Source organism: Physeter macrocephalus, chromosome 13 (genome assembly GCF_002837175.3).
Source record: "Physeter macrocephalus isolate SW-GA chromosome 13, ASM283717v5, whole genome shotgun sequence".
NCBI lineage: Eukaryota > Metazoa > Chordata > Mammalia > Artiodactyla > Physeteridae > Physeter > Physeter macrocephalus.
This window is the reverse complement of record NC_041226.1, coordinates 2889513-2917195: the sequence shown is the minus strand read 5'-3', so window position 1 is coordinate 2917195 and position 27683 is coordinate 2889513. Positions and strand designations below refer to the sequence as shown.

The 27683-nt window shown below is 48.0% G+C and overlaps 1 protein-coding gene across 1 annotated transcript in view; it reads left to right on the top strand.

Annotated features, from left to right (window-relative positions):
- The window catches only part of MIPEP (mitochondrial intermediate peptidase), a 140282-nt gene extending 114204 nt beyond the window's left edge, over positions 1-26078 (top strand). The window contains exons 17-19 of the mRNA XM_024125872.3: positions 899-1020; positions 2799-2872; positions 25898-26078. Coding sequence (XP_023981640.1) covers positions 899-1020; positions 2799-2872; positions 25898-25968 — 267 coding nt within the window. The 3' untranslated portion in view covers positions 25969-26078. The remainder of the gene's footprint in view (positions 1-898; positions 1021-2798; positions 2873-25897) is intronic.
- Positions 26079-27683: the final 1605 nt, after the last annotated feature.

The window sequence follows — 27683 nt, the reverse complement described above, 5'->3', positions numbered from 1 at the left end:
AAACTTCGGCTTCAATTTTTTTTCCTAAAAATTTTACCATCAGCTAAAGCACACATGAAAAGACAGTCGAGTATTACTGCATGTCAGATTTGTTTCAGTAAAAATTTTTAAGTTAACAACCGTGTCATTTGAGGATGGCTTCTGTAATTCTGCCTTTTCTGGCAGGGGTGCCACCACCGTGCTGTGGGCAGCCTATGCCTTTGCACTTGGATAACCCTCTTCCTACTAACCACCCAGAACGTACTTGTTTTCTTTCAGCTTGTAGGTCCAGAAAAAGAACAGTACTTGCAGGAAAAGAGTTTTCCAGTGGAAGGGTATTCTTCCCTGGGAACTCACGTGGCCTTTCTCACAGTAACATCGTCACTGTCCTCAAGAAGAACGGCACCCAGTGCCGGGCCAGAGCGCCCTCTCCCGACCCAGTGGCCAGGCTTCCCAGCAGGCCGGGATCGTGGGACCCGCGTGCTGCCCCGTTGCTACGCCATGCCGCGTGTCTGGGTGGCCTCCCTCTGTGTCTGCCAGGCACGAGTCCAGGGGCAGTGAACCTGTACAGAACAGTCCGGTGTCGGGGTTGGTTCTCCTGAGGCCGCCTTCCTGCCCCGTCCTGGCGTGGTCTCCCCCGTCGCACAAGGACCTGCGTATCCAGCCCTGGTGGCCTGCGGCCGCCCCGGCAGCCTCGTTTTACCTCCGTCACCTCTCGAGAGGCCCGTCTCCACAAACAGCCTCACTCCGAGGTCCTGGGGGTCGGGGCGCGGCGCGAGGGGTTCGAGGGGCCCCGCTGCAGTCCTTACGGCGTGCACCACGTGAAAAGTGACCGCCCGTGAGGGACGCCCCCCTGCGCCGGGCCCGCACGGCGTCTGGATGCAGCCTCACCGCCTCCTGTGCCCTTTCTGTCCGGCAGGCCTGGCAGCTGCGCTTCAGCCACCTCGTGGGCTACGGTGCCAAATACTACTCCTACCTGGTGTCCAGGGCAGTGGCGTCCATGGTCTGGAGGGAGTGCTTCCTCCGGGATCCGTTTAACAGGTAAAAAGACGGGGGTTTCGTGCCTGCTGCATCCCCACAGGACGCTGGGGCTGCCGTGTGCCTGGGCCTCCTCCCGCGCGGGAGCCCGGGGAAGCCAGCTGCTGGCTCCATGGGTCCTTAGAAGGAGCTTCCTTTGAAAGCAAAGCACTAACTGGGACCTGGTCTCACAGTCATTCAGAGCGGCCTGTCTGCACCACACGGGTCGCATGGTCAGGCGGCCTCACTGCGCGGGTTGGGGCTCGTGGCCCCTTAGATGCCGGGAGCGCCCTCGAGTTTCCCACGCAGGTTGTTGCGTTAGGCCCGGCAGCCTTGGCGGAGCAGGAGTTTTCATAAGAGGAGACTGAGGCTCGGAGGGGGTGATGTGTTCAAGGCTTCACAGCGAACCAAGTGGACTAAGATGAGAACCAGGTCTGCTAATTCCTAGTCCCTTCTCCCCCTACCCGACCCCCTCGGCTCTTCATGTCACTTGGCAAAGGCCTGGGTTTTCTCAGCAGCTAACCATCACATTCAATTCCAGGATCTTTTGAACTTGAGTCTGATGTAGGAGAATTTTTAAACGTTTTACCGCTTGGTAGCCACATGCTATTGTGTCTTCCACCCTCTGCACACTGTAGACATTTGCTCTGCTTCTAAAAATTTTATTATTTTCAAAGGCTCTGAAGCCAAAACTGAGTACCATAAATCAATTCTGGGCATTATAATTCTTTACTGAAGATTTCTATAAAATAGGCAAAATACTCTCTTGTTTAAAGGAATCACACTTTACTAGAAAACCACGTACTTTTAAATACATGCACTCCCCAGTATTTATGTCTTGTTTACGTACGCATTCTCGCCTAGGCACGCAGTTGCTATACTTTTATGGGCATGTAAAAGTAAGCTAGTAACAATACTCAGTGGACTAGAAAATTTCTAACCCCTACCAAAGGGTCCTTTTTGATCCCAGTTCTGAGGAGTCTCCGGGTTGGAAGCAGCAGAGCTGAGGCCCCGCGGGGCCTCTCGGCCGCCCTGTCGGCGCCCCCTGCCTCGGGCCCGCGGGGCCTCAGTGCTCCCTTCGGGTGGAGCCAAGATGAGCGTTTGATGTCATCCTGTTGCCCAGAGTGAAGGGCTGCCAACATTTCTGATTAGAGACTGTGTTTGCGACATTGCCACGTAAAGATCCTCCAGAAACAGTGGAATGAAAACATACTTTATTTAACTTCACTTATTTGCATTAAAGGAATTGCATTTTCTATTTAAAAAAAGAGAGTAGCCATTAACTTAGAGAGTTTCTGTCTGCCCCCCTTCGAGTGTTACGGACACTGTTCCTCATTGCATCCAGCTGATGAAGAGCAGCACCGAGCGAAAATGCTCTGTTACCCTTAGCCAAGGCTGCCTGGTGTAATTAACCCTCTCCTGGCAGCTTTTTTGACTTTGCTCTTAGGTCAGAGTGTTATTTTTCTCTCTGTTGGGTGCCACTTCAAACTCTTTTTTGAGAGAAGAGCATAAATGATTTCAAATCTCACTTTAGAATAATCCTGAAGATGATGGAGAATGGGGTATGATTTTCTACTTGTTCTGTACCACATTAAACTAAACAATCCTTTCTAGAAGGAGCATGCTTGCTCTTATAGTAAATATATCACCGCTGGTCTGTCTTCGTAGAGTAGGTTATTAGAAGCCAGAAGATAATGAAGGGCAGCGTTTCTGAATTTGACATCAGTGTGGCTTCATTTGGGGGACTCAGGCGGGTGTGGGTGGGTGCGTGCAGGCTCCAGTGACGGTCCTCTTCTCCCCAGGGCGGCGGGGGAGCGCTACCGCCGGGAGATGCTGGCGCACGGCGGGGGCAAGGAGCCCCTGCTCATGGTGCAAGGTAAGCCAACGTGAGATGTGTTTTTGGTTTTTTTTTTAAGGTTTATATGTTAACATTAGCACTTTGGGTTTTGTTTCGCGTCATCTGTAATGAAAGATGTTTCCAATTTTGTCTATTTGTTTTGAAGAACGATGCTTCAGCTGTGCACTTTGTTCTGACCACCTGTTTCATGGTGTCCCAAATAAGTTAGTGACTGTGATTTATTTAGATTGAGAAAAAACTTCAGGCTTTAACTCTCAAAATGTTACTAACACTCTAATAGGAAACTTATTGTAAATTCTCAGAAAATTTGTTTTCAGATTTTAATAGGTTACAGTGTCTTTCTCTGGCCTAAAGAACTCATTTCTTAGTCCCTTACGAAAGCCTAGCAATACATTTGTTAGAAATTCCAAGGCATCAGGGTGGATTTTTTACTCAAAAAATTAGAACCAAATTCAGTCTTCTCTTAGACATCTCACGCTGCTTGTTTTCCTGTGTTTTTTAAGTATTTCCACTGAAAATTTATCTGTGAATGGAAGTGACCGTCATGATGTTTCTTAGAATGTTCTCACAAATATTTCAAGGAAACGTGGGTGATGTTGGGTGCTCTCCGGATGCGGCATTTCTATGCAGCCGGTCCCTGTCTGACGCAGGTGCATTTAGGAGACGACTCCCAGTCTTAGGGGGATGCTGTCTTCCTAGTGGTAACGGAGCAGTCCTGCTCGTGATGCGTTGAGGTGACGTCCCTTGCGCACATCCGTTGCACCTGCTGTCCCCTCGGGCAGGGCTGGAGCTGCTCACGTGCCAGGCGCTGGAGGTGACAAAATCCCGCTGGGGACCTCGGTTCCGTCAGCTTTTCTGGGAGGGTTTATTCGTCCAGGCTCGGTCTGCCCACTGCCACAGCCAGTGTATAAAGCAGGTCAGCCAGCGCAGACTGCCTGCAGTTTCCTGTAGCCCAGCCCTGCTGTGCTTTGGGGGCGATGCCCTGGTCTCCCGTCAGTGATTGCGCCTCGGGTCACCCTCTCGACCAGGAGGCTTGTGCCCCCTACTTTTCTGGCTGATCCTGCGGCCCTTGTTGAATTCTGCTACGTCCAGTCACTGTTTTAAATGGGTTTCGTGTACTGATTAATGGAATCTTCCAGCAGCCCTCTCAGGTGGGGTGATCAGTACCCTCTTACCGATGGGGGAACAGCTCGGGTCCCGGCCCTGTGGTGCAGCGGAGACGGAGGAGCCCCACCAGGACTGGAGCCTGGGACTTCCGCCCACAGGGACGGAGCTCCGGGCAGCTCCCGGGGTAGGACTGCCGGCCGCGGGCCCCTGTGGACTGGGTAACAGTGACATTACTTGGCTCGTGATGGCCTGCATGGCGCCCTTTGGGCTGGAGTGTGTGGTATTGCGTGGACGGCCCGCTGTGAGTGGGCAGAGGAGGCTCCGGGGTGGCTCTCATGCGGACGTTCTGGGGGGAAAGCTCTCAGCAGCGGTGCTTCGTTTCTCCTTCCTGACTCCAGGGTCTGAACGCCGTCTGCACGTAAATATTAGCTTACATATGGCTCGAGCAAAAGAAAAATATTCAGTCCTCTTCAGTGTTTGTCTTTTGGTTGGTGTATTTTTCTACTCTGCTTCCAAGATGGTTGTATCATCTCTCTGGAAATTCTGTTCTTCATATGAAACATTTTTGTGTGAAGAAAAAATATTTTTCCACATCACACTCATGAGAGAAAAACAAGCCTGTGGTTCCAACTAGAAATGAGCATGTGCTCAGATCGCAGCTCACACCAGTGACAGAACTGCTCGCCTTGTGTCACCATTTTCCTTCATGTTGTTCTGCCCGACCTCCTTAATTCACGTGATCTGTTACACGGCGGATGAATGAGGCCACGTGCAGAGGGCGCCACGCCAGTTGTCACTCCGTAGGGTTGGGTTTGTAAGACAAGATCGGCAGTGGCGTCCCCTCTTCCTGTGTGCGAACGGCCAGCCTGCAGCCCCAAAGCAAGAGGGTCCTGCATGATGGCTCGTAGCATCGGGGTGGCCCTAGGAGGAGTGACTGAAATTACTCAGCGTCGTGATATGAAAGCATAAACATTCTAGTTGGTCTTATTCTTTTATGGAAATGTAATTTTTAAAGGTGCTTCATCTGTTTTATTTAACTACTTACTAGGTAAATGTAAAGAATTATGTTAAGTAGCAGAAGGTAAAGAAACAGAATCCGTACCTTCCAGTTATGTACCAAATGCCACCTTTATTAACCTCCTTACTTAGGACACAACATTTCAGGTGAACGCGGAGCCATTCCTTAGAGTCAGGGTACCGTGCGTTGTGCTGGGGCTCTTTGTATGGTCTACTCAGATCGAACACAACAGTGCTTTTGATCTCTGAACGATAACCACCTCACAGGTGAACCTCAAGCTTGCTCACCTTTTTCAGAGTCGCCGTCAGGTCTGAAGGGAGCGCCGCCGTCCGTGCCCAGGAGCCTCAGGGAAGATCCCTTCAAGGGCCTATAGTTTTTTCCTCTAAACACCATTGGAAGAAAACAAAATAGTAGTTAAGAAAGTATTTCCTTCCTCGGGGGGTGGGGTGGGGGAAGCGGTCACAGCGCACGGTAAAACAGAACTGGATTTGCAGCTGCCAGCTCCGGTACTTACCAAATTCCTCGACCAAGTCGATTTCCCTAAGGGACACAAAATGTGATTTGACTTCAAAACAAACACTTCTTTGTAATCTGCAGGTTGAAATTGTGTCCTTATCTAGTTTTAAACACATCCATAGCACATATAAGGATGTTATAAGCAGAATATTCAGTTACTTAATCCTCCACTAAAACACAAGGTGGCAACACACCTGACTGAATTCAACTCTCCTAATTGCCGAGGATTCTGGGGTGAGTTGAACTCTTTGTACATTCCATACAGTGTTTTATGGTTTAAGTATCTGCCATTTTTAAAAACATATACTAGAAAACTATTTGTGTGCTGTGGTGAACATGACCCAGAGTTCAGTTTCTGCAGAACCATTTCAGAAAATGAATCTCTCTAGAAAGATAAACGTACAGTGAGTTTGTAACAAGGTGGTAGGTAATACCTGGTACCCACCTGGAACGAGAATTGTTTCTACCACAGCAGGTAGAAGAGGGGGATTATACAGCTGTTGGGGGTCGGAGCTGTATTATTTCAGCAGTTCAAGAACGACAGGAGAAGCCCCCGCAGGAGGTTACATCTTCCATTGTAAACTGCTTTATCCTTCTTTTACGTTATCCAAAATTCTTGAGTAAATGGCCCTTGTTGAGTTTTTAGGTTCAGATGTTACTTTAAATAACTAGGAAAAAACCAACACATTGAAAAATCTCCATTTGCCAGGTGCTTCCTGCTTTGCTATTCATTTAATTCCTCTAAAGTAGGTCTCATTTCCCCATTTCCGTAGATAACGAGGCTCATTCTCCTCTGTGCCACCTTCCTCCTGATGCCTGCGTCTTCCTCAGTTGACCTTTGAAGGCTGACTCGAGACTGAGCTGGTCTTTAGAATGTGAGGATGTCGGCGGCCTGAGCCTTGAGGCCTCAGTGATCCCCGGTCTGTGTGTGTTTTCAGTGTCCCATCCTAACTCTTGCCATCGACACTGGCGAGGCCTGCCTGACATCCACTGACGATTTTCCTTAATGTTTTCATATAAGCTCTTTAGACTTCTGTGGCAAAGCTATCAACTTGGCTCGTGAGCACTTTTCGTCACAGTTGTTCCCATGGGACGATTTCTCACCACAGCCGCGTAAGCACGGTGCCCGCCGAGTTTCACATTTCCGCCTCTGGTTATGGATCCTGCGTGCTCTCGCCTGCAGCCTTGGCACAAAGAATTTTGTGGGGAAAGTAAAGGTTAAAGCCCAAGATTTTAGCGTTCCAAGTGGTTATTTTTAAATATTAAACAACTTTATTTCTGTTCTCCTTTCCAGAAAAGAAACTCTTAGCTTTATGACTTTTGGCCAAAAGCAGTATGCAAGTAGAGATATAACATTATAACTTGACAGTTTTTAAAAGGACGAAACATCAGATAAGGTGAAAAGAAATAGTAGATAAATTCTCAGCGAGGCTCCCTTCAGTCTGTTTTTCTGTGTTGCCAGACTGACTTGTGGAACCGAAGTCTAGAAGCGCCAGGCCTCACCGTAAGCTGATTAAAATCACAAGAGCTCACACTTCCGCAGAGCTTCGTGGCTTTCAAAACACATTCGTCGTTGCCGTAACTATCCTATATCATCTCTTCTTACTACATAGTACTCTTATTCAAGAAACAAGTCAGAAATTTGTGGTGTATCCTCCAAATGGTCACCCTCGTCCCCCAAGGAGATTAATACCAACAGTGTACAATGATAACTTCGCTCCTTGGTCCCAGGAGCAGGCAGCACCCAGAGCTTGGTTTGACACCTTCTCCCCTAGAGGAAGAGGGCTCCTTGGGGAAGGGCTGATTCCAGGGCTGGCCTGCAGCATCCTGCAGCACCAGGAAGGAGGAAGGGGCTCAGGAATGCACACGAGGATGGGCATGTGTGTCATGGGGGACAGGCTCCCACTATAAACGAACCCGCAACGGCCAAAACGTCAACAATTTGAGCAAAAAAGTAAATAAGGCAGCATTGGGATATAACACAAAGTATAAAGCGTGTATCCATGAGCCTGCCCTGATAGGAATGATTGACTGAATCAGCAGGGCAGACCTCCCGTGCAGGAGGGTGCAGATGGTTTCTGTAGGTGCCCCCGGCCCCCCCGAGTGTGGGCCGCGCGGTGGCCTCCCCCTTTCATACTGTGCTCTGGAAGGAGGGGGGGTGACTTCGCGTGAGGCGCTGCCTCGGCCAGCTGTTCAGGGTCGGCAGCAAGGCGAGTCATGCCGTCGCGACCCGTGCTGTGATGAGAAGGGCTCCTCACCTCTGGGGTCTTCCTTCCCGGGTCGTCACAGACAAGGGGCACCAGAGTTGAGCCTCGGCTCTCGAGGGGAGACGGCTAGGCCCGCGCTGTGCCCTGGCGCCTGCAGCAGGGTCTGCTGTGCACGCCATCCGTGGCTACCTGCTGCGTTAATGCATAGTTAAGTGTTAGAGTTTACCTGGAGGGGCAGAGGTCTCCTGTGCCGTTAACAAAGTGATTATGGGGGATCGAACAAGATGGTGGAATAGAGGGGGGCATGGAGCTCACCGCCCCCAAGGAACACATCAGAAATACATCCGTGTGTGGAATGAGTCTCACTGAAAACTAGAAACTGCAGAAGGACTCCTGTACAACCAAGGCTGTAATGGGGTAGGAAAGGAAGAAAAGTGATCAGGTCTGGACCTATGCCCCTGGGAGGGGACTCAGAGGAAAAGGGAGATGGCACAGGCAGAGACCTGCTCTGGGCAGTGAGCGGTGAGAGCCACAGACGGGGCACCCCTGTCCTGGCGTCCAGCACAGGGCAGATGAGCCCCGAGGCACAGAGGAAAGGGTGGGTTGAAGGCTGCTCTGTTGCCGGCCAGGCTTCCGACGGCTGCCTCGGTGCACGCTCCAGCCCCGCACCTCCACGTCACAGGGCAGCACAGGGTCTACGGCAGAAGACTCATGTGGGACCCAGAGGCCACCGGGGCCAGACAGAGCGTGGACAGGGTGGAGGCAGCCAGTGTTGGCAGCTACTCGAGCAGTTCCCCCGAAGCCCAGAGCTCTGACAGCAGCTGCTCCACCACAGCTCACAGCCCAGGGTGCACCGAGGCTTCACCGGGCCCCACCCGCCCTGCAGTGCGGCCCTACAACGGGCAGGGGCAGCTGTGAGGGACAAAGGGGACTTCCGCCTGAGGCTTTCTCCGCAGAGCCAGGGAACACGGCGGGCACTGCAGAGGCCATGTGTCAGAGGCAGCCCAGACCTCTGGCTGCAGCCAGCACGTGCCGACGGCCTGCACAGGCCCCCTTGCTTCAGCATCCCTGCCTCTGCAGCAATGGTCCCAGCGTAGGGAGCAGGGAAGGCACACACGTACAGGGAACAGAGCCAGCCCAGGCCTGACCCTTGGGGCTTCCTCTCCAGCACCCTGGGATCAGATCCCACCCCCAATAGGGCAGTGACGGCCACTGAGCAGAAGGGAAGTCTTGCTTCACACCCAGCTCCAGCTCTGGCTCCTCCACCCCCAGTCCTACCCCCTACCAAGGTGATAGCTGCCAGCACGCCCTGAGGAAGACATGCTTGTATCCACATCAGATCCAGCTTTCCCACCAAAGGCATTAGACACACACAGTCTGTATAGGGCCAGTCCCTCATAAGAACGTGGTCCCTTCAAGACCACGATAGGAAGCTGTTGCACCTAAATTCATAGAGGCAGAGGAATTGCTCTCAATTGAAATAATAAGAGAAAACCCCTGAAAAAAGTAATAAAACAATTTATCAGATAAAGAATTGAAAGCATTGTTAATAAAATTGTTAACTGAATTAGAGAAAATACATGAGCACAGTGAGAGTTTTAACAAGGAACTAGAAAATATGAAAAAGACCCAATCAGAAATGAAGAATTCAATAACTGAAATCAAAAAACACACTAGAAGGAATGAATAGCAGACTAAGCGACACAGAAGAACACTTCAGCGATCTGGAAGATACAGTAATGGAAATCACCTGTTCAGTACAACAAAATGACAAACAAATGTGAAAAAATTTAAAAAGGTTAAGAGATCTCTGGATAACACTAAGCATACCAACGTTCACATTATAGGGGGTCCCAGAAGAGAGAAAAGGGTATTGAAAATTTATTTGAAGAAATTATGGCTGAAAACTTCCCAAACCTGAAGAAGGAAACGGATGTCCTGATACAGAAGCACAGAGGGTCTCAAACAAGATAAACCCAAACAGACCCACACCAAGACATTATAATTAAAATGGCAAAAGTTCAAGAGAGAAGCCTAAAGGCAGCAGCAAGAAAAAAGTAGTCATATACAAGGCAATTTCCATAAGGCTACCAGCTGATTTCTCTGCAGAAACTTTGCAGGCCAGAAGAGAGTGGCATGATATATTCAAAGTGCTGAAAGGGAAAAGCCTGCAACCTAGGATACTCTACCCAGCAAGATTTTCATTTAGAATCTAAGGAGAGAGAACTTCTCAGACCAGCAAAAACTAAGAGTTCATCAATGCTAAATCTACCCCAAAAGAAATATTAAAGAGTCTTCTCTAAGTGGAAAAGAAGTAAGAATCTACAGGAAAGGGAAAACTCCAATAGGAAAGACAAATCTATAGTAAGGACTGAGGATCAACCACTTAAATAAGCCAGTACAAAGATTAAAAGACAAAAAAAATGTAAAAGCAACTGTAACGATAATAAGCCGTTAAGTGATAAACAGGAAATATAAAGTATGACATCAGAATCACAAAATGGGGGGGGGAGGAGTAAAAAATGTGGATCTTCTAGAATATGAAGTTAAATGACTGTCAGTTTCAAACAAGTAGGTAAAATTATAGATCAGTATATATATAAACCCCATGGTAATCACAAATCAAAAACCTACAATAGATACACAAAAACTAAAAAGAAAGGAAAACAAGCATACTACTAAAGAAAATCATCAAACCACAAGGGAAAAAACAAAAAGAAGAAATGAACAGAGAAGAACTAAAAAAAGCAACTGGAAAACAAGGAAAAAAATGGCAGTAAGTACATACCTATCAGTAATTACTTTAAATGTCAAACTAAATGCTCTGATCAAAAGACACACGGTGGCTGATGGATTGGATAAAAAAACAAGACCCTTCTATGTGCTGCCTACAAGAGACTTACTTCAGAGCTAAAGACACACACTGAAACTGAGGGGATGAAAAAAGATATTTCTTGCAAACAGAAATGACAAGACAGTAGGCATAGCAATACTTAGATAAAACAGACTTTAAAACAAAGGCTATAACAAAAGACAAAGAAGGGCACTGTACAATGATAAAGGAACTCAATATAAGAAGAAGATATTACACTCATTAACATATAGGCACCCAGTACAGGAGCACCTAAATATATGAAGCAAATACTGACAGACATAAAGGGAGAAACTGACAATAATACAATAATCTTAGGGGACTTTAACACCCCACTTACATCAATGGACAGATAATCCAGACAGAAAGCCAATAAGGCAACAGTGGTCTCAAATGACACAACAGACTAGTTTGACTTAATAGATATCTACAGGACATTCCATCCATAAATAGCAGAATACACATTTTTCTCACGTGCACATGGAATGATCTCTAGTATAGCTCACATGCTAAGCCACAAAACAATTCTCAAAAAATTGAAGAAGACAGAAATTATATCAAGCATTTTTTCCCAACCACAACAGTATGAAACTAGAAATCAGTTACAGAAGGAAACATGGGAAAAGAACAAACACGTGGACACTATAAAAACCAGTGGGTCAGTGAACAAAGCAAAGAGGAAATCAGAAAATACCTCGAGACAAGTGAAAGTGGAAATACAACTCTCCAAAATCAGTGAAAGCGGAGGGAAGTTCACAGCAATAGAGGCCTTCCTTGAAACACAAGAAAAATCTCATATAAACAGTCTAACCTACCACCTAACGGAATTAGAAAAAGAAGAATCAGCAAAGCCCAAAATCAGGAGAAGGAAGGAAATAATAAAGATCAGAGAGGAAATAAATAAAATAGAGATAAAAAAATAGGAAAGATGAGGAAAACCAAGAGCTGGGTTTTTTTTTTAAGAGATAAAATTGACAAACCTCTAGCAAGGCTCACCAAGAAGAAAAGAGAGAGGACCCAAAAAAACAAAATAAATGAAAGAGGATAAATAACAACCAATACCACAGAGATAAAAAATTATAAAAGAATACTATGCTAATAAATTGGACAACTTAGAAAAAATGGGCAAATTTCCAGAAACGTACAGCAGGCCAAGACTGAATCAAGAAGAAACAATTTGAACAGACTGATCCCTAGTAGTGAAACTGAATTTGTAGTTTTAAAAAACTCCCAGCAAACAAAAGCGAGGACTGGACAGCTTCACAGGGGAATTCTACCAAACATACAAATAAAAGCCAATACTTATCTTCCTCATACTATTCCCCAGAATTGAAGAGAATGGAACACTCCCAAGGTCATTCTACAAGACTACCATTATTACCCTGATACCAAAACCAAAGACAATACAAAAAAAGAAAATTACAGGCCAATATCTTTGATGAATATAGATGCAAAAATTCTCAACAAAATATTAGCAAGCCAAATCCAAAATATGTAAAAAGGATCACACACCATAATCAGGTGAGATTTATTACAGGTACGCAAGGATGGTTCAGTACTTGCAAATCAATCAGTGTGGTACAACACATTAATAAAAATCAAATGATCATCTCAAAAGACACAGCAAAAGTATTTGACAAAATTCAGCATCTATTCATGATTAAAACTCTTATCAAAGTTGGTATAGAGGAAATATATCTCAACATAATCAAGAACATTTATGACAAACCACAGCTACCATCATACTCAGCAGTGAAAAGATGAAAGCCTTTTCTCTAAATTCAGGAACAAGGCAAAGATGCCCACTGTTGCCATGAATTTAACATAGTATTAGGGGTCCTAGCCACAGCAGTCAGACAAGAAAAAGAAATAAAAGGCATCCAAATTGGAAGGGAAGAAGTCAAACTGTCACTATTTGCAGATGATTTTTTTTTTTTTTTTTTGCAGTACGCGGGCCTCTCACTGTTGTGGCCTCTCCCATTGCGGAGCACAGGCTCTGGACGTGCAGGCTCAGTGGCCGTGGTTCACGGGCCTAGCCGCTCTGCAGCATGTGGGATCTTCCCGGGCCGGGACACGAACCTGTGTCCCCTGCATCGGCAGGCAGATTCTCAACCATTGCGCCACCAGGGAAGCCCAATGATGATATTTTATATAGAAAACCCTAAAGTCTCCACCAAAAAACTATTAGAATAAATAAATTCTGTAAAGTTGTAGGATACAAGAGTAATATACAGAAGTCTGTTGCTTTTCCTATACACTAATTAAATACCAGAAAGCAAAAGCAAAACAAAAAAATCCTATTTAAAATCACATCAAAAAGCATAAAATACCTAGGAATAAATTTAACCAAGAAGGTGAAAAATTTAGACACTGAAAACTGTAAAACACTGATGAAGGAAACTGAAGATACAAAGAAATGGAAAGATATCCAGTGCTTTGGATAGGAAGAATTAATATTGTTAAAATCGTCATACCTCTCAAAGCAATCTACAGGTTTAATGCAATCCCTATCAAAATACTTATGACATTTTTCACAGAACTAGAACAGATAATCCTCAAATTTGTATAGGACCACAGAAGACCCAGAATTGTCAAAGCAATCCTGAGAAAAAAGAACAAAGCTGGAGGCATAACCCTCCCAAACTTCAGACTGTACTATAAAGCTACAGTAATAAAAACAGTGTGGTAATGGCACACAAACAGACACATAGATCAGTGGAACAGTGAGCCCAGAGATAAACCCACGTACCTATGGTCAATTAATCTACAACAGAGGGGGCAAGAATAAACAATGGAGAAAAGACAATCTCTTCAAAGCTTAACAGCAAAGGAAACCATCAATGAAACAAAAAGACAACCTACAGAATGGGAGAAAATATTTGCAAATGGTATGACCAACAAGGGGTTAATATAAAAAATATATAAACAGCTCATACAACTCAGTATCAAAAAAACAGTCCAATCAAAAAATGGGCAGATGACCTGAATACAGGTCGTCTGTGACCTGTGGCCAACAGGCACATGAAAAGATGCTCAACATCGCTAATTATTAAGGAAATGCAAATAAAAATGACAAATGTCATCACACTGGTCAGAAGGGCTGTCATCAAAAAGTCTATAAATAAATATTGGAGAGGGTGTGGGGAAAAGGGAACTCACGCACTGTTGGTGGGAATGTAACTTGGTACAGTCACTATGGAAAACTGTATGAAGGTTCCTCAGAAAACTAGAAATAGACCTACCATATGATCTAGCAGTTCCACTCCTGGGTATATATGTAGAACAAAGCGAAAACACTAATTTGAAAAGATACATGCACCCCAGTGTTCATAGCAGCACTGTTTACAATAGCCAAGACATGGAAGCAACCCAAGTGTTCATCCACAGATGAATGGATAAAAAAGATGTGATAAACACACACACACATACACATATATACACACAATGGATTATTATTCATCCATAAAAACGATGAAATTCTGCCCTTTGCAGCAACGTGGATGGACCTAGAGAATATTATACTTAGTGAAATAAGACAGAGCAAGACAAATACTGTACGATATCACTTATACGTGGAATCTAAAAACTAAAACGAACATATACAGCAAAACAGAAACAGACTCACAGATACAGAAAACAAACTACTAGTGGTTACCAGTCGCGGGGAGGGAGCGGCGAGATGGGGTAGAGGATTAGGAGATACAGACTACTATGTATAAGATAGATAAGCAACGAAGATACACTGTACAGCACAGGGAATTATAGCCATCATCTTGTAATAACTGAGTATAATTCATAAAAACCCTGAATCACTATGCTATACACTTGATACTAAAATAATATTGTAAATCAACTCTACAAAAAAATCGTGATGATTATTAGAAAAAGGACAGGTTTTTTTTTTTTTTTTTTTTTTGTGGTATGTGGGCCTCCCTCTGTTGTGGCCTCTCCCGTTGCGGAGCACAGGCTCCGGACGCGCAGGCTCAGCGGCCACGGCTCACGGGCCCAGCCGCTCCACGGCATGTGGGATCCTCCCAGACCGGGGCGCGAACCCGGTTCCCCTGCATCGGCAGGCGGACCCGCAACCACTGCGCCACCAGGGAAGCCCGGGACAGGTTTTTATTCACATTATTATGAAATTTTTTCTAAATATTTTGTCGGCCCAAATATTTTTTGTGATATAACTTTTATAATGCAAAAGAGAAACAGGTCTAGGAAAGACGTCTGTCACCCAGCAGCTCAGCGTCTCCCTCTGCACTGACTCCAGTCCCCACGTCTGCTCAGAAGTCTGGACACCAGATTTGCCTTTGTGCCCTGCTCGCCCACAGCAGGACTCCTGCTTCCCCGGCCTCAGTCCCTCGGTGGGGAGGAGGAAGCTGCCTTCCAGACCATCCACTTGCTCTGTGAGGTGCTCTGCCCCCTGCAGAGCTTTGCTTCTAGAAGCAGCGTGTGTTTCTTATGCAACACACACCTGGTGTCCCACAGAGCGTAATAAGACAGGCCTGCCCTGGTGTTTTATAATTCACCTAATGCAGGACCAGGTCAGTCTGGTAGATTACTGAAGTTACTTAAGGAACGGACGTTAAAGTGGAGAATACTCTCCTACTGGGGGAGGTCGGAGATGCATTCTGACACCTCTTTTCCGGCACTGGGCACTGCACTGTTACAGAAGGTGAGTCCACTCTCGGGGCTTTGCTGCAGCAGACTCTGGCCACAGCCCTCGCACCCCGTCCCACTCCGCCCAGAACCCGTGGGGACCTCCGGGGCCGAGTGCTCTCAGACACACCACCCCCGGGCCTGAGACTGAAGCCGCTGTCCAGGGCGCTGGCTTTCATTCAAATGTATTACTGCAGTGTCCTTGTGTTCGTGATCAGTAAGCTGATCGAATGAAAAAAGCTCTGTTAGTTGTTGATAAGTTAATTCGTGTAACTTAGCGAATACTTAGCAAATACTTGCTGCTAACCAGGCATTTCAGGGACACAGAAATAAGAACGATACCGATCCTGCATTTACTTGAGAGGTGTAGTGTCCTGTAGGAATGACGAAGAGGAGCCCCTCTGGGCCGTGCAGGCTGAGACTGGGCACACGGCTTGGGGACTTCAGGACTCCGGGGGTTCAGCCCTCCGACCCGTCAGCTACCTTGCACCCGTGTCCTCTGCACCGGTGGACGAGGCGGCTGTGAGCACCGGGGGAAGGGGCCGCACGGAGGGTGCAGGCCCAAGTGGGCAGGACAGGCCGCCTGCCTCGGGGGGCTCTGGACACACCCCTCACGCTAGCAGGCCTCAGACCCGAGTCTGCAGCCGCATCCACTCCCCGACATGTGTCCAGTATGTTCTGGAGGCAGGCTGCTCCCTTCCTAGAGCTCATCACATTCTTTGCTTATGAACAGCAAAGGTCGAGCTTGGAGAGAACAGATAGTAGAGTTAGAGGTGCGAAGAGCTGAGGCTGAAAGACAAGGCCGGTATTTCAAAGACACGATAAACCAGGAGAAAACGTGGGAAATGCCCTCCCAGAAAGCGCCGTTTTTCACTTTTCTGCGCAAATGGACTTTGGGACCCCAGGAATGAGCACCTCCTGTAGGTTACGGTGTCTTGTGGACACATCAGGCAGATAACCGCGTCCCACGCGCTAGAAACCGATGGACGTTCTGTATAATTTGGGGTGTAGGGTGGTGGGAAGCACATGCGCATTGATCTCTTCACCTGGGTAGGAGGAGTCGGCCTTTACCCGGAAGCGACAGGCCTTTCCTTCTCTAAACTTAGCCCAGAAGCCTCTACTACCCTTGGATTTCCCCCCGCCCTTTTTATTGTCAAATGTTCCAGTGAATAAATTCAACCAACATAATTTTTGCTAGCAGAGATGATGAAAAGCCTCTGGGAAAGTAGGTTTTAAACAGAATTTTAACTTGTAACGTGTCGACCGCACTTTGCGTTGCGCACCCCGCGTGGTTCTGGCCCTGGGCGAGTGAGTGTGTCCACCGCACGCTCGCTGGCGGTCACGGGCCAGCCCCTGCCCCTGCCCTCCCGCTTCCAGATAGTCTGCTTTATAACAGGTTTATAACAGATGACAGCCGCCACGAGGAGAGCCACTCTCCGGAGAGGAGGGGGACAGTGACCCCTTAATGCACCCGCGCTGCTCTGGGGGGCGTGCGACTCCCTTCACGGGAACAGAAGTAAGGCCGGGAGAAGCCGCTGGGCCCCCTCGGTGGTGCAGAGCCCTTTACCAGCACCCGTCCCCCTGGACAGGCTTTCAGCCGCTGTTCACTTTGGGTGGGCCGTGCTCCTCTTGGCCGTTTTCTCTGAACAGCAGCGGACTTGCCCTCTGCCTGTTGCGTGCATGGGACGGGCCGTCTCCCTTTGTGTAGCATCTGGGGCGGTGCCCCTGGAGCCTGACTGCACTGAGGTCTCGGAGCCTTTCTCTTGCGGGTACATACCCTGTAGGGGACTCACTCCAAGAAACACCAACTATTCTGTTTCCAGATCATGTTGCGTAGACAACGTTCTAACAGGAACGCAGATAGTATTCTTTGGAGTCTTCTGACTGCTTAGGGGAAACATCATAACGTGCTCTTTAAAGATGGTCATTACAGATGATGTTCCTGACGTGTGGGTACAAGTGTGCTGTTAGAAAAGCAGGTGTCACCTCCTCAAAGCTCTCACCCTAGACTCCCAGCTGACAGGATGGGGCTCAGAGCTTCCAGGGCTAAGGAACTAGGGGCCACAAGCGTCGTGGCGGGGCTCATGCTGGGGATCCACTGAGGAATCTACACTCCAGAGTCCACTGATAAAGGGTATACTCGTACTGGTAGAGACTTCGAGCAGATTTCAGTGGAAGCATTGAAACTGACATTTGCTAAGCACCTCCTGAAATGTTGCCAGAGAGCATGGAGATGGGAAAGTTTCTCCTGGTTTAACTGGATCATCTCCTGAAAGATCCTTTGCAAGGTATCTTCTAGTGTTTGAGTCTTTTCAGCTATCTCTAAAAGAAACTTTTCCCTTGTGACTATTATGTAACATCAGTAATAATGAAACTAGATTAAGGCATGATTATACCTAAACCTAATTTTCTTCTTTGCTTAACAGTTCATCTTTACATTAAAGTTCGTAAAACAGAATAATCCCTCCTTAATCTCAGAATTTGCACATCTCAAAACATTTGACTACCACGATCAAGTTCTTTTTTGACCCCATCATGTGTCAGGGTACGTCAAGTAAGACACGTTTAGTTTCTTAATCCCTCTTCTTATAGCACTGAGTATGTTTAGTTTAAGCTGTAGGGTCAGGACAATAGCTAAACTCCACTTACATTTTCCCTTCAAGCAGTTTAAACGAAACAGAGCTTTAAAAAATTCTTAAAATCTTAAATCACACCCTCAAAATAATTGGAATTTCAGCCCCACATTCATTTTTGTCTTCTTCCTGCACATTTTTTTTTTTCACTTCAGGGTGGGAATTTTATTAACATGTTGCAGTAGCCTTGTGTACTGATTTTCCTAAGATACTTTATGTTGGATATTACCAGTAAGACTGACTTCTACTACTTTGGTATTCTCCAGTTGAACGGACAGGAGAGAGAGCAGTGCTGGCAACGTAGCAATAATGAGAACCGCTGTGCCCCCATGCTGGGTGCTTTGCCAGGTGCTGCGCTAAGCGTGTTGCACGCGTCCGTCATTTCATTCTCTCAGCAGTCCCGGGGCGCTTAGGTAACCTCTCCCTGCCCGAGGTCACACCGTGGCGGGCGGCGGAGCCAGGATGCAGACTCAGGCCCTCCGACCCGTCTTGTGTGCACTGCTAGTCTCTTAGACTTCTCCTTCAGGTCAGACCAGGAAGCTTTTGCTTTGGAGGTAGTTGCGTGCATGCTGTGCTGTATCTCCCCTCTGCTCTTTCATAATTTTCGGTGACTGGGTTGCCTGGTACACTGATGCTCAGAGAAGATACTGTTGCGTTCTCCGGGCAGGACATCACAGAGACAGATCTGAAAGGCCGCACAGGCTAACTAGACCTGACAAGGTGTCAGCTGCCTTCCACATAGTAGTGGTTTTACGGCAAAATAAGATTTGCTGAGTGAGAATGCATGAACACAGGGCCAGCTGTGGTACTTCACAACACACTCACTGGCAGGAACCTTCTTTTCTTGCACACAGTGACAGGAATACGTGAGGAAAGCACGTCAGGGAAGCAGACCTAGAATTTAGTGGCGCTACAGGACCTACCACCCAAGTTTCAGTAACAGGGTGGAGGGCAGCCCTGAATAATAGCCCAGTGAACAGAACCCGTCCGCCTTGGCTGGTCTGGGTATTTACTCAGCGTGGCCTCTGCAATAGCTGAGGGCTTTAGGCTTCCCAAGGCTGAGGCCTCCCTTTGTAAACGCACTGATTTTTTCAGAGGGTGTGTACATGTTTAACGTGTGGGTGTGTCTGTTTAAGGAAGACGTGGAGCTTCAAAAGGCAAGATGTTTTGTAACCCAGAAATGTAACCGGTAAATGGAATTGTTGAATCTGACGATGAAATTAGAATAAACTGATTAGTAAACAGAGCACGTCCGTGGGCTCCCCTTGCTGGGTTAGCTCCCACCCAGCAGGAAGCCCTGCAGGCAGGGACCCCAGAGGCAGAGCCATGGCTCCAGTGTGACAGGTATTAGCCCAGCCGAGGGGGCAAGAGAGTTCTTGAGTCTGAAGGAGGAAAGGAATTTCACTTTCTGGCTGACATCCTTGTTCTCCCGAGAACTGATTGCAGATTGTGGGAACCACCTTTAGGAGAAGGTGTGGGCAGCTGCAGCCTCACAGCCCAGGAAACTTCAAAGAAGAGAAAGATGAGCCAGCTGCCCGAGGCCCGGGAGAGACAGCTCTGGAATGAGCTCTGATCTCATAAAGTTCACTTCAGCCTCTTCAAACTGCCAGGCCAGCCTTTGTACTGGAATTCTTCATCAGTCTGAGCCAAGTTTGACACATATAATTATTTCAGCATAAAAAGCAGCCGTGAACTATCACGATGGGTTTTAGAACCGACGGTGCTGTTGGAGACATGCACACTCCCCACTGGTTGCCCCGTCGGTGCGGATAACCCGACGTTTGGTAACGGGACGGAGCCACGGCAGCTGAACATGTAGGCGAATCACAGGCTCGGTTTCAGTTGTGGTTAAGTGTATATAACATAAAATTCACCATCGTTGCCGCTCTCAGCCCTGCGTGGTCATCACCACCGTCCATCCGTCATCCCAGTGACCTCCTCGTGATAAACCTTTTATCACAGCTGCTAACAGGCAGAAAATGGATCGACTCTAGTCACTTCTTCTGTTTCCATCTTTCCGTAGATAAACAGTTATCTCGTAAAAAGCAGATGGCAAAAGCCAGAAAAAAGCAAAGCAAGCAATGATTCATTAGCTGCGTAATTAGCTTGTGATTGTGTTTGATGATAATATCCTAATACTTAATCAAAGACCAGAGTTTTGAAATTCAACTTGTGCAGAAAAATAAGCAACCTCATCCTTCAACTCTTGAACTTTCGATCTGATGGTTACTGTTACCAGTTATGGAGCATTTTCCATGAGTTAAATGTACTTTATTTAATCCTTATAACAATCCAGCAAAGTAGATGACATTATGCCAAATTTTATGATCTTCAAACATTATATTTCACCCTACCAGTCTGCCTCTGCTCAGAGTGCTTCTAGAAGAAGGGAGTCCCAGAAGTTAAGCGACTGGTCTCAAGTCCCTAACCAGGTGGCCGCCGGGGTAGCTCAAGCCCTTGCGTCAGTGCCTTCTAAGGAAGAGTTATCTTTCCACTCTTCTCCTCCTTGGTAACCCTTCAGAGCAAAACATCGGGATAGTCAGGAGAATGGACTGAATTTTAAATGATGAGATGCCGTGCTGAACCAGGGAATGTCCCGTTCAGCCTAAAACCCTAACCTGCCCAGCGCCTGTTCCTGTGGCAGCTCTTCTGCCGCCTTTCGGAGCTGGGTGGTTGTCCCCTAAATAAATGATACCTGCAGACCTTAAATAGGAACCTGACAGACATACCTTCATTTAAACCAAGTACTGGTGCTGTGTCTGCAATATAAGAGTATGGTTGCTTTCGTCTCTGATTTTAAAAGAATTGGTGGGGGGGGGTACGCGTCCCGACCGCCTCAGGCATTGAGGGCCTGGCCCGACAGGGGTTAGGACCACAGCCACCTCCCTCTCTGGGGCAGCCGGGGACACGCGCCCCCATGGACCTCCCCTGCACCTTGAGGCCCCCAGCCAGAAGGGTGTTCCCTTCCCCGATCCCACCAGGAAGGAACCCATTTCAGGAGGACCCTGGAGCTGCTGGGGCAGTGTTCCCGCCCCCTCGCCCTGCCTGCCTCCCACTGCAGCGGCCAGGGCTGCGGGCAGAGCCGTGCTTCTCCCCGCTCGGGCCAGGGCCGCTCTCCTTTCCCCACCGGTGGGCTTGGAGAGAGGGAATCTGATAGGAAAGCCTGCTTGTGTGTCACCTGTTTACTTTATCTGTGGGAAAGAAGACAGGGTCATTTAAATGAAAAAAGAAGAAACAAAACCCACCTGCTTCTAGTCTAAACCCTGAGTCTAGAAAAGTTGGTCCTTAATCAGACAAAAGTATCTGTCCCCCGGGCGTCGCTCAGTCCCTCTTCATAACGTGTGAACTAATCGTTTCATCAACTGGCAATCTCCTTGAAAGAAACAAGCAACTCAGACTGGCCAAGCAGAAAAGGAGTTTGGGGGAACAGTGCAGAGGTCAACGCGGAGTCAAAGGGAGAAGCCGAAACACAGCTGAGAGCGCGCGGCTTCCGGGGCGGTGAAGGGCGCCGACGAGCTCCGCGGGGTGGCCGGGCGCCGCGTTCCCCCCGCCCCGTGGTCCCCGGCTGCTCGGCCTTCCGCCCGGGAGCAGGTCCCGGAGGGGCGCAGCGGGCGCGGAGCTGGGCAGCGAGGCCTGCCCCCCAGCTGCCCCAGGGCCGGGGCCTCCGGGCAGACGCCCCTCCTGCCTCGCAACGCAGCCTGCAGCCCTCCAGACCGTGACTCAGGGCGTCAGGCCTTTAGGGCCACGGCCCCGTCCTTCGAGGCCCCGTACACGTGGTTTCAGCAGAGCAGCCAGGACCAAAAGGCCCGGGCTCGTCCCAGTTTTTATCGGCGTGTTTGCCTCTCTGGTAAAACGAGGAAGAAAAGAAACTAACGCATCCTCCGCAACTGCTGTGGCTCCGAGGAGGGCAGGCGGGTGGGAAGCCCGACGTCCGTCCTTCCGCGAGGGCTCGGCCGGCAGGCCCGGCGCACCTGCCTTTCTTACATCGCCGTCCACGCCTCCCCTTTCAGGCGTGAAGCTGCCCTCGGTTTTGTTTTACTGTTTCAGCCCCCCGACCCCCGACTCAGCTGATGTCCACAGAGAAACGTGCGCCAGCTCACCCGCTCGTGGACGTGGCACCGCCAGCCGGGCTCCCGGGGCTCCTGCGACATTGCACGTCTCATCACCACCCTTTTAAGACTGAGACTCGAAGACAAAGGGGACACGTTCGTCAGCTTTTTTAAAAACCTCAGAGTTCCTGGAATCTTTTTTCCCATTCACATACATAAAAGCCAATTTCAATTTTTATTTGTGGAACTGCCTGAAAACATTGTGTTTCTCTTTTAATTCTTTGTGCAGAAGTTAGTTCAGGTTGACACTTGCCAAACACCTCGATCTAATTAAAGCGAGGACACCGCAGCCGTATTCCAGGAGAATGCCTGGCCCGGTAACTCCCCCATCCCTCTCGGTCTGGAGTCCCTCCTTTTTGAGCCTTCATCTTGACCAGTCACATCACACACAGTTACTGAACCATTCATCTCTGACCGGATTTTATTTAAAACTACCCTGAGCGTGTTAGGTTCTTCCCCCGCTGCCGCCACGACGGCCGTTCTCCGAGACGCAGAAGTGGCTGGAGGTGGGCCTCGCAGGGGGCGTGTGCCCCTGAGGTGCGGCCGCGGAGGACAGAGCAGGGCCCTGTGAACGTGGGCAGCTTGTGGAGGGGACGTGACACTTCACAGGGACGGGAGGGCCAAGCTCGACTACACGGGTCGGCTCCACCTCTGACCACTCTGTAACCGTTTCATTACAAACATCCAGTCGTTTGTAATCATAGGATGTTTCAAACATTACAAGGAAGGAAGTGGTGTGACAAGATAACACATTTGACCAAGAGCCACATTTCAGTGTTTTCCGTACAACTGTTCTCTGCATTAAGAAACCTGGCGCGTAGGAAATGCGTAAACCGGACCTGTTACTCTGGCTGCATCTGTTTAAGTGAAAACTTGCATCTCGGGGACACAAAGTGAAATGCGCTGCTTTAGCCACTGTCAAAGCCGCCACATTCCTGTCATTAGTGACACAGCGGGGCCAGAGGAGAGGCCCTTCTCACCTATAAAGATGATTTTACTGTGGAAAGAAAACTGCTTTGAAACTTTAGTTTTGCCAGTAAAGACACAGCAATGAAATTCTTTCCAAGTAGCTGCGCCTTATTCCTCAGATACTCCCCGTGATGGAGGTAAGATAATCTGAACTTGAATGAAGATGAAACTACTTTGGCCAGCAGTTTCCAGTCGTACGGTATTCTTGCCGTGAACTGCACCAGGTCTGGTTAGTGGCTGACAAGCACGTGTTGGAGCTACTGCTTTGTGTCCACTGTACAGGCCAGTCCTGGGTCTGTTTCCGCCACGGCCGTGCTCGCCAGGGGGAACGACCGTGTCCGTGGGTCCAGCCCTGGGCTGCCCCAAGCTCCGCGTTCCACTGTGGATGGCACCCAAACGTCATGAGCGGTTGGTTCCCCGGCGCTCTGTTCCCGGTCACCTCCCTCCAGACCCCAGATGCTCTGTGCGCTGCTCACTGGGCCGCCCTCTCCACCGCAAAGGCCCTAATTTGAGCCCGAACCTTCCCCATCTCTCACGCTTCTCCAGGATCCCATCTGCTCCACGGAGCCTTCGGAACCTCTCCCATGCAAGGCATCCTCTCCCTCTGTTCTCCCACTGGCTGCCATGTGTGTGCTGTTGACACCCAAAGCTGACTTTTCCCTGAACGCTTTATGTGGAAATTTTTCAGGCATTCAGAAAAGTCACGTGAACTGTAAACACTCACATACTTGCCCTTTAGATCCACAATTAACATTTTGCTCTGTCTGCTTTGTCACGTATCCATCTGTCCAGTCCTCCATCCACCCATCGTATATATTTTCAAAACAAGGTGCAGACATAAGTACGTTTTACCCCAGACACTTCTGTGTGCGTAGCATTAACTAGAGTTCAATGTTGGTTACGTTTCTTCTTGAGGTAACGTTTGCATATGGTGAAATGCACAAATGCTTAATGTTCCATTTACTGAATTTTGACGAGGTATATACCGGGCTGTCACAGATCACGGTCCAGATGGAGAACTTCCCATCACGCCGGGACCCTCTGGGTCGGTCGCCATCCCCACTCCCGAAGGCAACCACCGTTCCAATTTTTTTTCACCATGGGTTAGTCTGGCCCTTTTTGGAAGTGAATATAAACGAAACAGGCACCGTGTGCTTTGTGTGGGCCCTTGTGCGCAACGCACTGTGTCTGAGGCCCGCCCGAGGTGTCGTCCGGGTCAGTAGTTCTTTCCTTTTCGTTGCTGGTGCCATTCCATTGTGCGAAGACACCATGAACGTCCATCTGCAGCCCGGTGATGGGAACTTGTGTTGTTCCACTTTAGGCTGCTGGGAACGTGCCTTCATTTCTCTTGGTTAATGCCTAGGAGGAAACAGCTGGGTCACGGGGCAGGTGTGTGTTGAGCTTTATAGAAACTGCTGGACCTTTTTCTAAAGGGCTCTCGCATCTCACCCTCTGCCCCTGCTGGACGACAAGCCATGGTGCCCAAGGCCTTGACTGCATTTGGTGTCTTCAGCCCTGGGACTTCAGCCGTCCTGGCGGAACATCATGGTGTCTCTTTGTGGTTTTAATTTTCTTTTCCTGGATGACAGTGATGTTGTGTGTCTTCTCAGGGCCTGTTCGTCCCGTGTTTATTCAGATATCTTTTTTTGTGAAAGGTCTGCTCAAATCTTTCATCCACTTTTTATTTTTGAAAGTATTTTTATGATGAGTTGGAGTTCTTTATATATTCTGGATACCAGTCCTATGTGAGATATGTGTTGTGTCAGTATTTTCTCCCATTCTGTCATTTACCTGTTCGTTTTTTTTAATGGTTTCTTTGCAAGGCGGGAAGTTCTAAATTTTGATGAACTCTAATGTATCTTTTTTCTTTTATGGTTATTACCGTCTGTGTCCTAAGAGACCTTTGCCTACCTCAAAGTCACAAAGATATTCTGTATTTTCTTCTAGATACTTAATAATTTTAGCTTTTACAATTAGGTCTGTGCCCATCTCACATTAATGGTTGTGTACGGTATGTGATAGGGGTCAAGGTTAATTTTCCCCATATGGCTCTCCAGTTCCACATGGTGTACTTTTGTGACTGTGTCCTTCTTGCCCTCATATTGTGACTTGGCCTGGTCCTTCACACAGCAAACACTCAAGGCATGTTAACTGAATTGCACTGACGATTTAGAGGAAATAGGGACTCTGGTAATCTTTTAATGTCTTGGTGTTGGAATTCATTTTACAGGATCCATCCCCCAAATTAAATACTGGTGAGAGAGCCCTGTTCAACCTTGAGTTAGCATTACCTGCCAAGAGCACAGGTCGGGGCCACAGGGTTGATTGCTTGAATGTTGTCTTTGGCTTCTTTGAGTGAAGAGTGGAGATAAATTCAGCTTTTTATTGAATTGTTACTATACGCTAGACAGGGTGCCTCACTGCTTTCCAATACAGCTTCTTATTCTAGCTTTACTGCAACCTTGTATGTCAGATGAGGAAATTTGAGAACCAGACATTAGGAGCTCTCCAAGACAGGTCTGGAGGAAAGCCAATAACTTGTGTCTGATATAAGACTTCTGCAAGATAATTAACAGTTGAATGATTTTAAAGTGCACAGGACTTGATAATAACACTTGGCAGGTAATTAAACATATTAAATTCTGAATCAGCCCAAAGATAGCTGAAAAATTAAGTCTTCTGACATCACTCCAAGTGTGTGCAAAATAAAAACCCCCGGGAAACATATTTGGCTCTACATCTCTAAGCTAAGAGTTGATTAGATAGTAAAAAAGGCATTAAAACAAGAAAGAGCTTCAGGGCCCACGCACTGCCCAGGACTTTTTGAAACATCCTCACAGTCAAGCTCGCGGTTCACAAAGCCCAATGTCCCCTGACTGTGCAGATTTGATGTATGTCTTCGTCCCTGTGTGTTGTCTGCGGAGAATGAGCCGGCTCATCTTTTCTTCGTTCGCAGGTATGCTTCAGAAGTGTCCTTCTATCGATGACTTCGTCAATGCCCTTGTTTCCGACTTGGATATGGACTAGGAAACTTTCCTCACGGATTCTAAATGATGGGAACACCGTGAATCCTTTAAATCAGTCACAGAGAGATCAATTTTGTTGTAAATGCTACAACTTTGAACGTTTGTTTCTGATTTCCGCATTCAATTCTGTAATAACTTATGAAAAACCTTAAACCAGTGGAACTTGGAATAAATAATTTTTTAAAATTATGCTGGCTTTTAGCCTGCTTGTTTGGCAGATTTTTGAACATAAGGAAATCCATTCAGTGAGCGAGTACAAACCAGAACACAGAGGTGTTAAGAGTCAGGGGCCAGACACCCCCTCAGCCCAGCCCCGCTCCCGGTGAACTTTTCCCTGTCCGATGACCTTTACTTGGTTAGAGATGTAATAAAAAGCAAAATTATTTCAGTTTGAAGCAGTCTTCAGAAAGATTACACATATAGTTCCTCTGCATGATTTCTTATAGGTGGCTTTGAAAATGCAATAGTCAGTTACAGTGACCGAGAAACCAAGTGTGGTTTCCAAAGTATTTGTAATCGATTGCGTTGGCTTTTCCTGTGTGTTTAGGAATATACTATACAGATAGACTCAGAACACAGGGGACCTGAACTCACACTTCTCTGACTTGACGATGAATATACAAAAATAAGTGCAGGTACAATTAGTAAATGATGTGTCAAGTCCAGCGAATGATAAATACGGAAACTGGGAATCAAACCCTGTCTTTATCCTAAACATCATTGCATACTGTATCACCATGTGTTAATAGCAGAAAAGAAAGACACTGTTTAATAGGTTTTTCCCACCTTCAAAGTCAAGAATTTAATTTTAGGCTTTCGTTGAAAATGACACCTGCTAGCGGCCTCTTCCTGCTTCTCACTAAAAGACCAGGGATGACGCAAAAAGGCAGGATTAAAAATCCCCAAAACTAGGACACGTCCAACCTACTCACAGAATCTGGAGGAATTTCTACAAGCTAGAAACAGACGGGAAAGGATGAAGAAACGTCAGTGACCCACGCATGCCGGGTCCACCTGGATGCTGGGGTGAGGGGAGGGGCAACCCTCCGTTCTATAACACGCTGTGTGCACCAGCCCAGGAGCCGCGGCCCCGCAAACCTCCTGTGGGGCTTCCGTGTTAGCCACACGAGGCCTGTTCTCCGCCCCCAGCTCCTCCCCGTTTGGCTCTCTCAGTCTGTGAACACGTGGAAACCACATCGCAGAGAATCGTTGGGCGGGAAGGAGGGCAGGCCTGCAGCAGTCGCTCCCCCTTGGGAGGTGTGGGGTGATGCCACAGGGACAGCCGGGTGCCACTGCCCAGGGCAGGAGCGGCTGCTTCTGTCCCCACCCACACGGTCTGTGAGCTGAGGGAGGCGACTCTCTTGCTGACACAGACGCTAACTCTCATCTGGGAAATGGACCTGGAGAAACTGACACCAACCTGCCGTCCATTACAGGTAAGTCTGAAAAGGTGCTTTAACAGCTCCAGGTGTACTGGGCCACCAGCCCCTGGGCCTTTATCCTCCCTTTTCAGCTGAGGGTGAGTGAGCAGAAAAGGAAATCTGTGTGGAGCTTCAGGAAAAGGAAGGGAAGATCCCGACTTTGAACACTATTCTTAAAAAGAACTAAGGGGCTTCCCTGGTGGCGCAGTGGTTGCGAGTCCGCCTGCCAATGCAGGGGACGCGGGTTCGTGCCCCGGTCCGGGAGGATCCCGCGTGCCGCGGAGTGGCTGTGCCC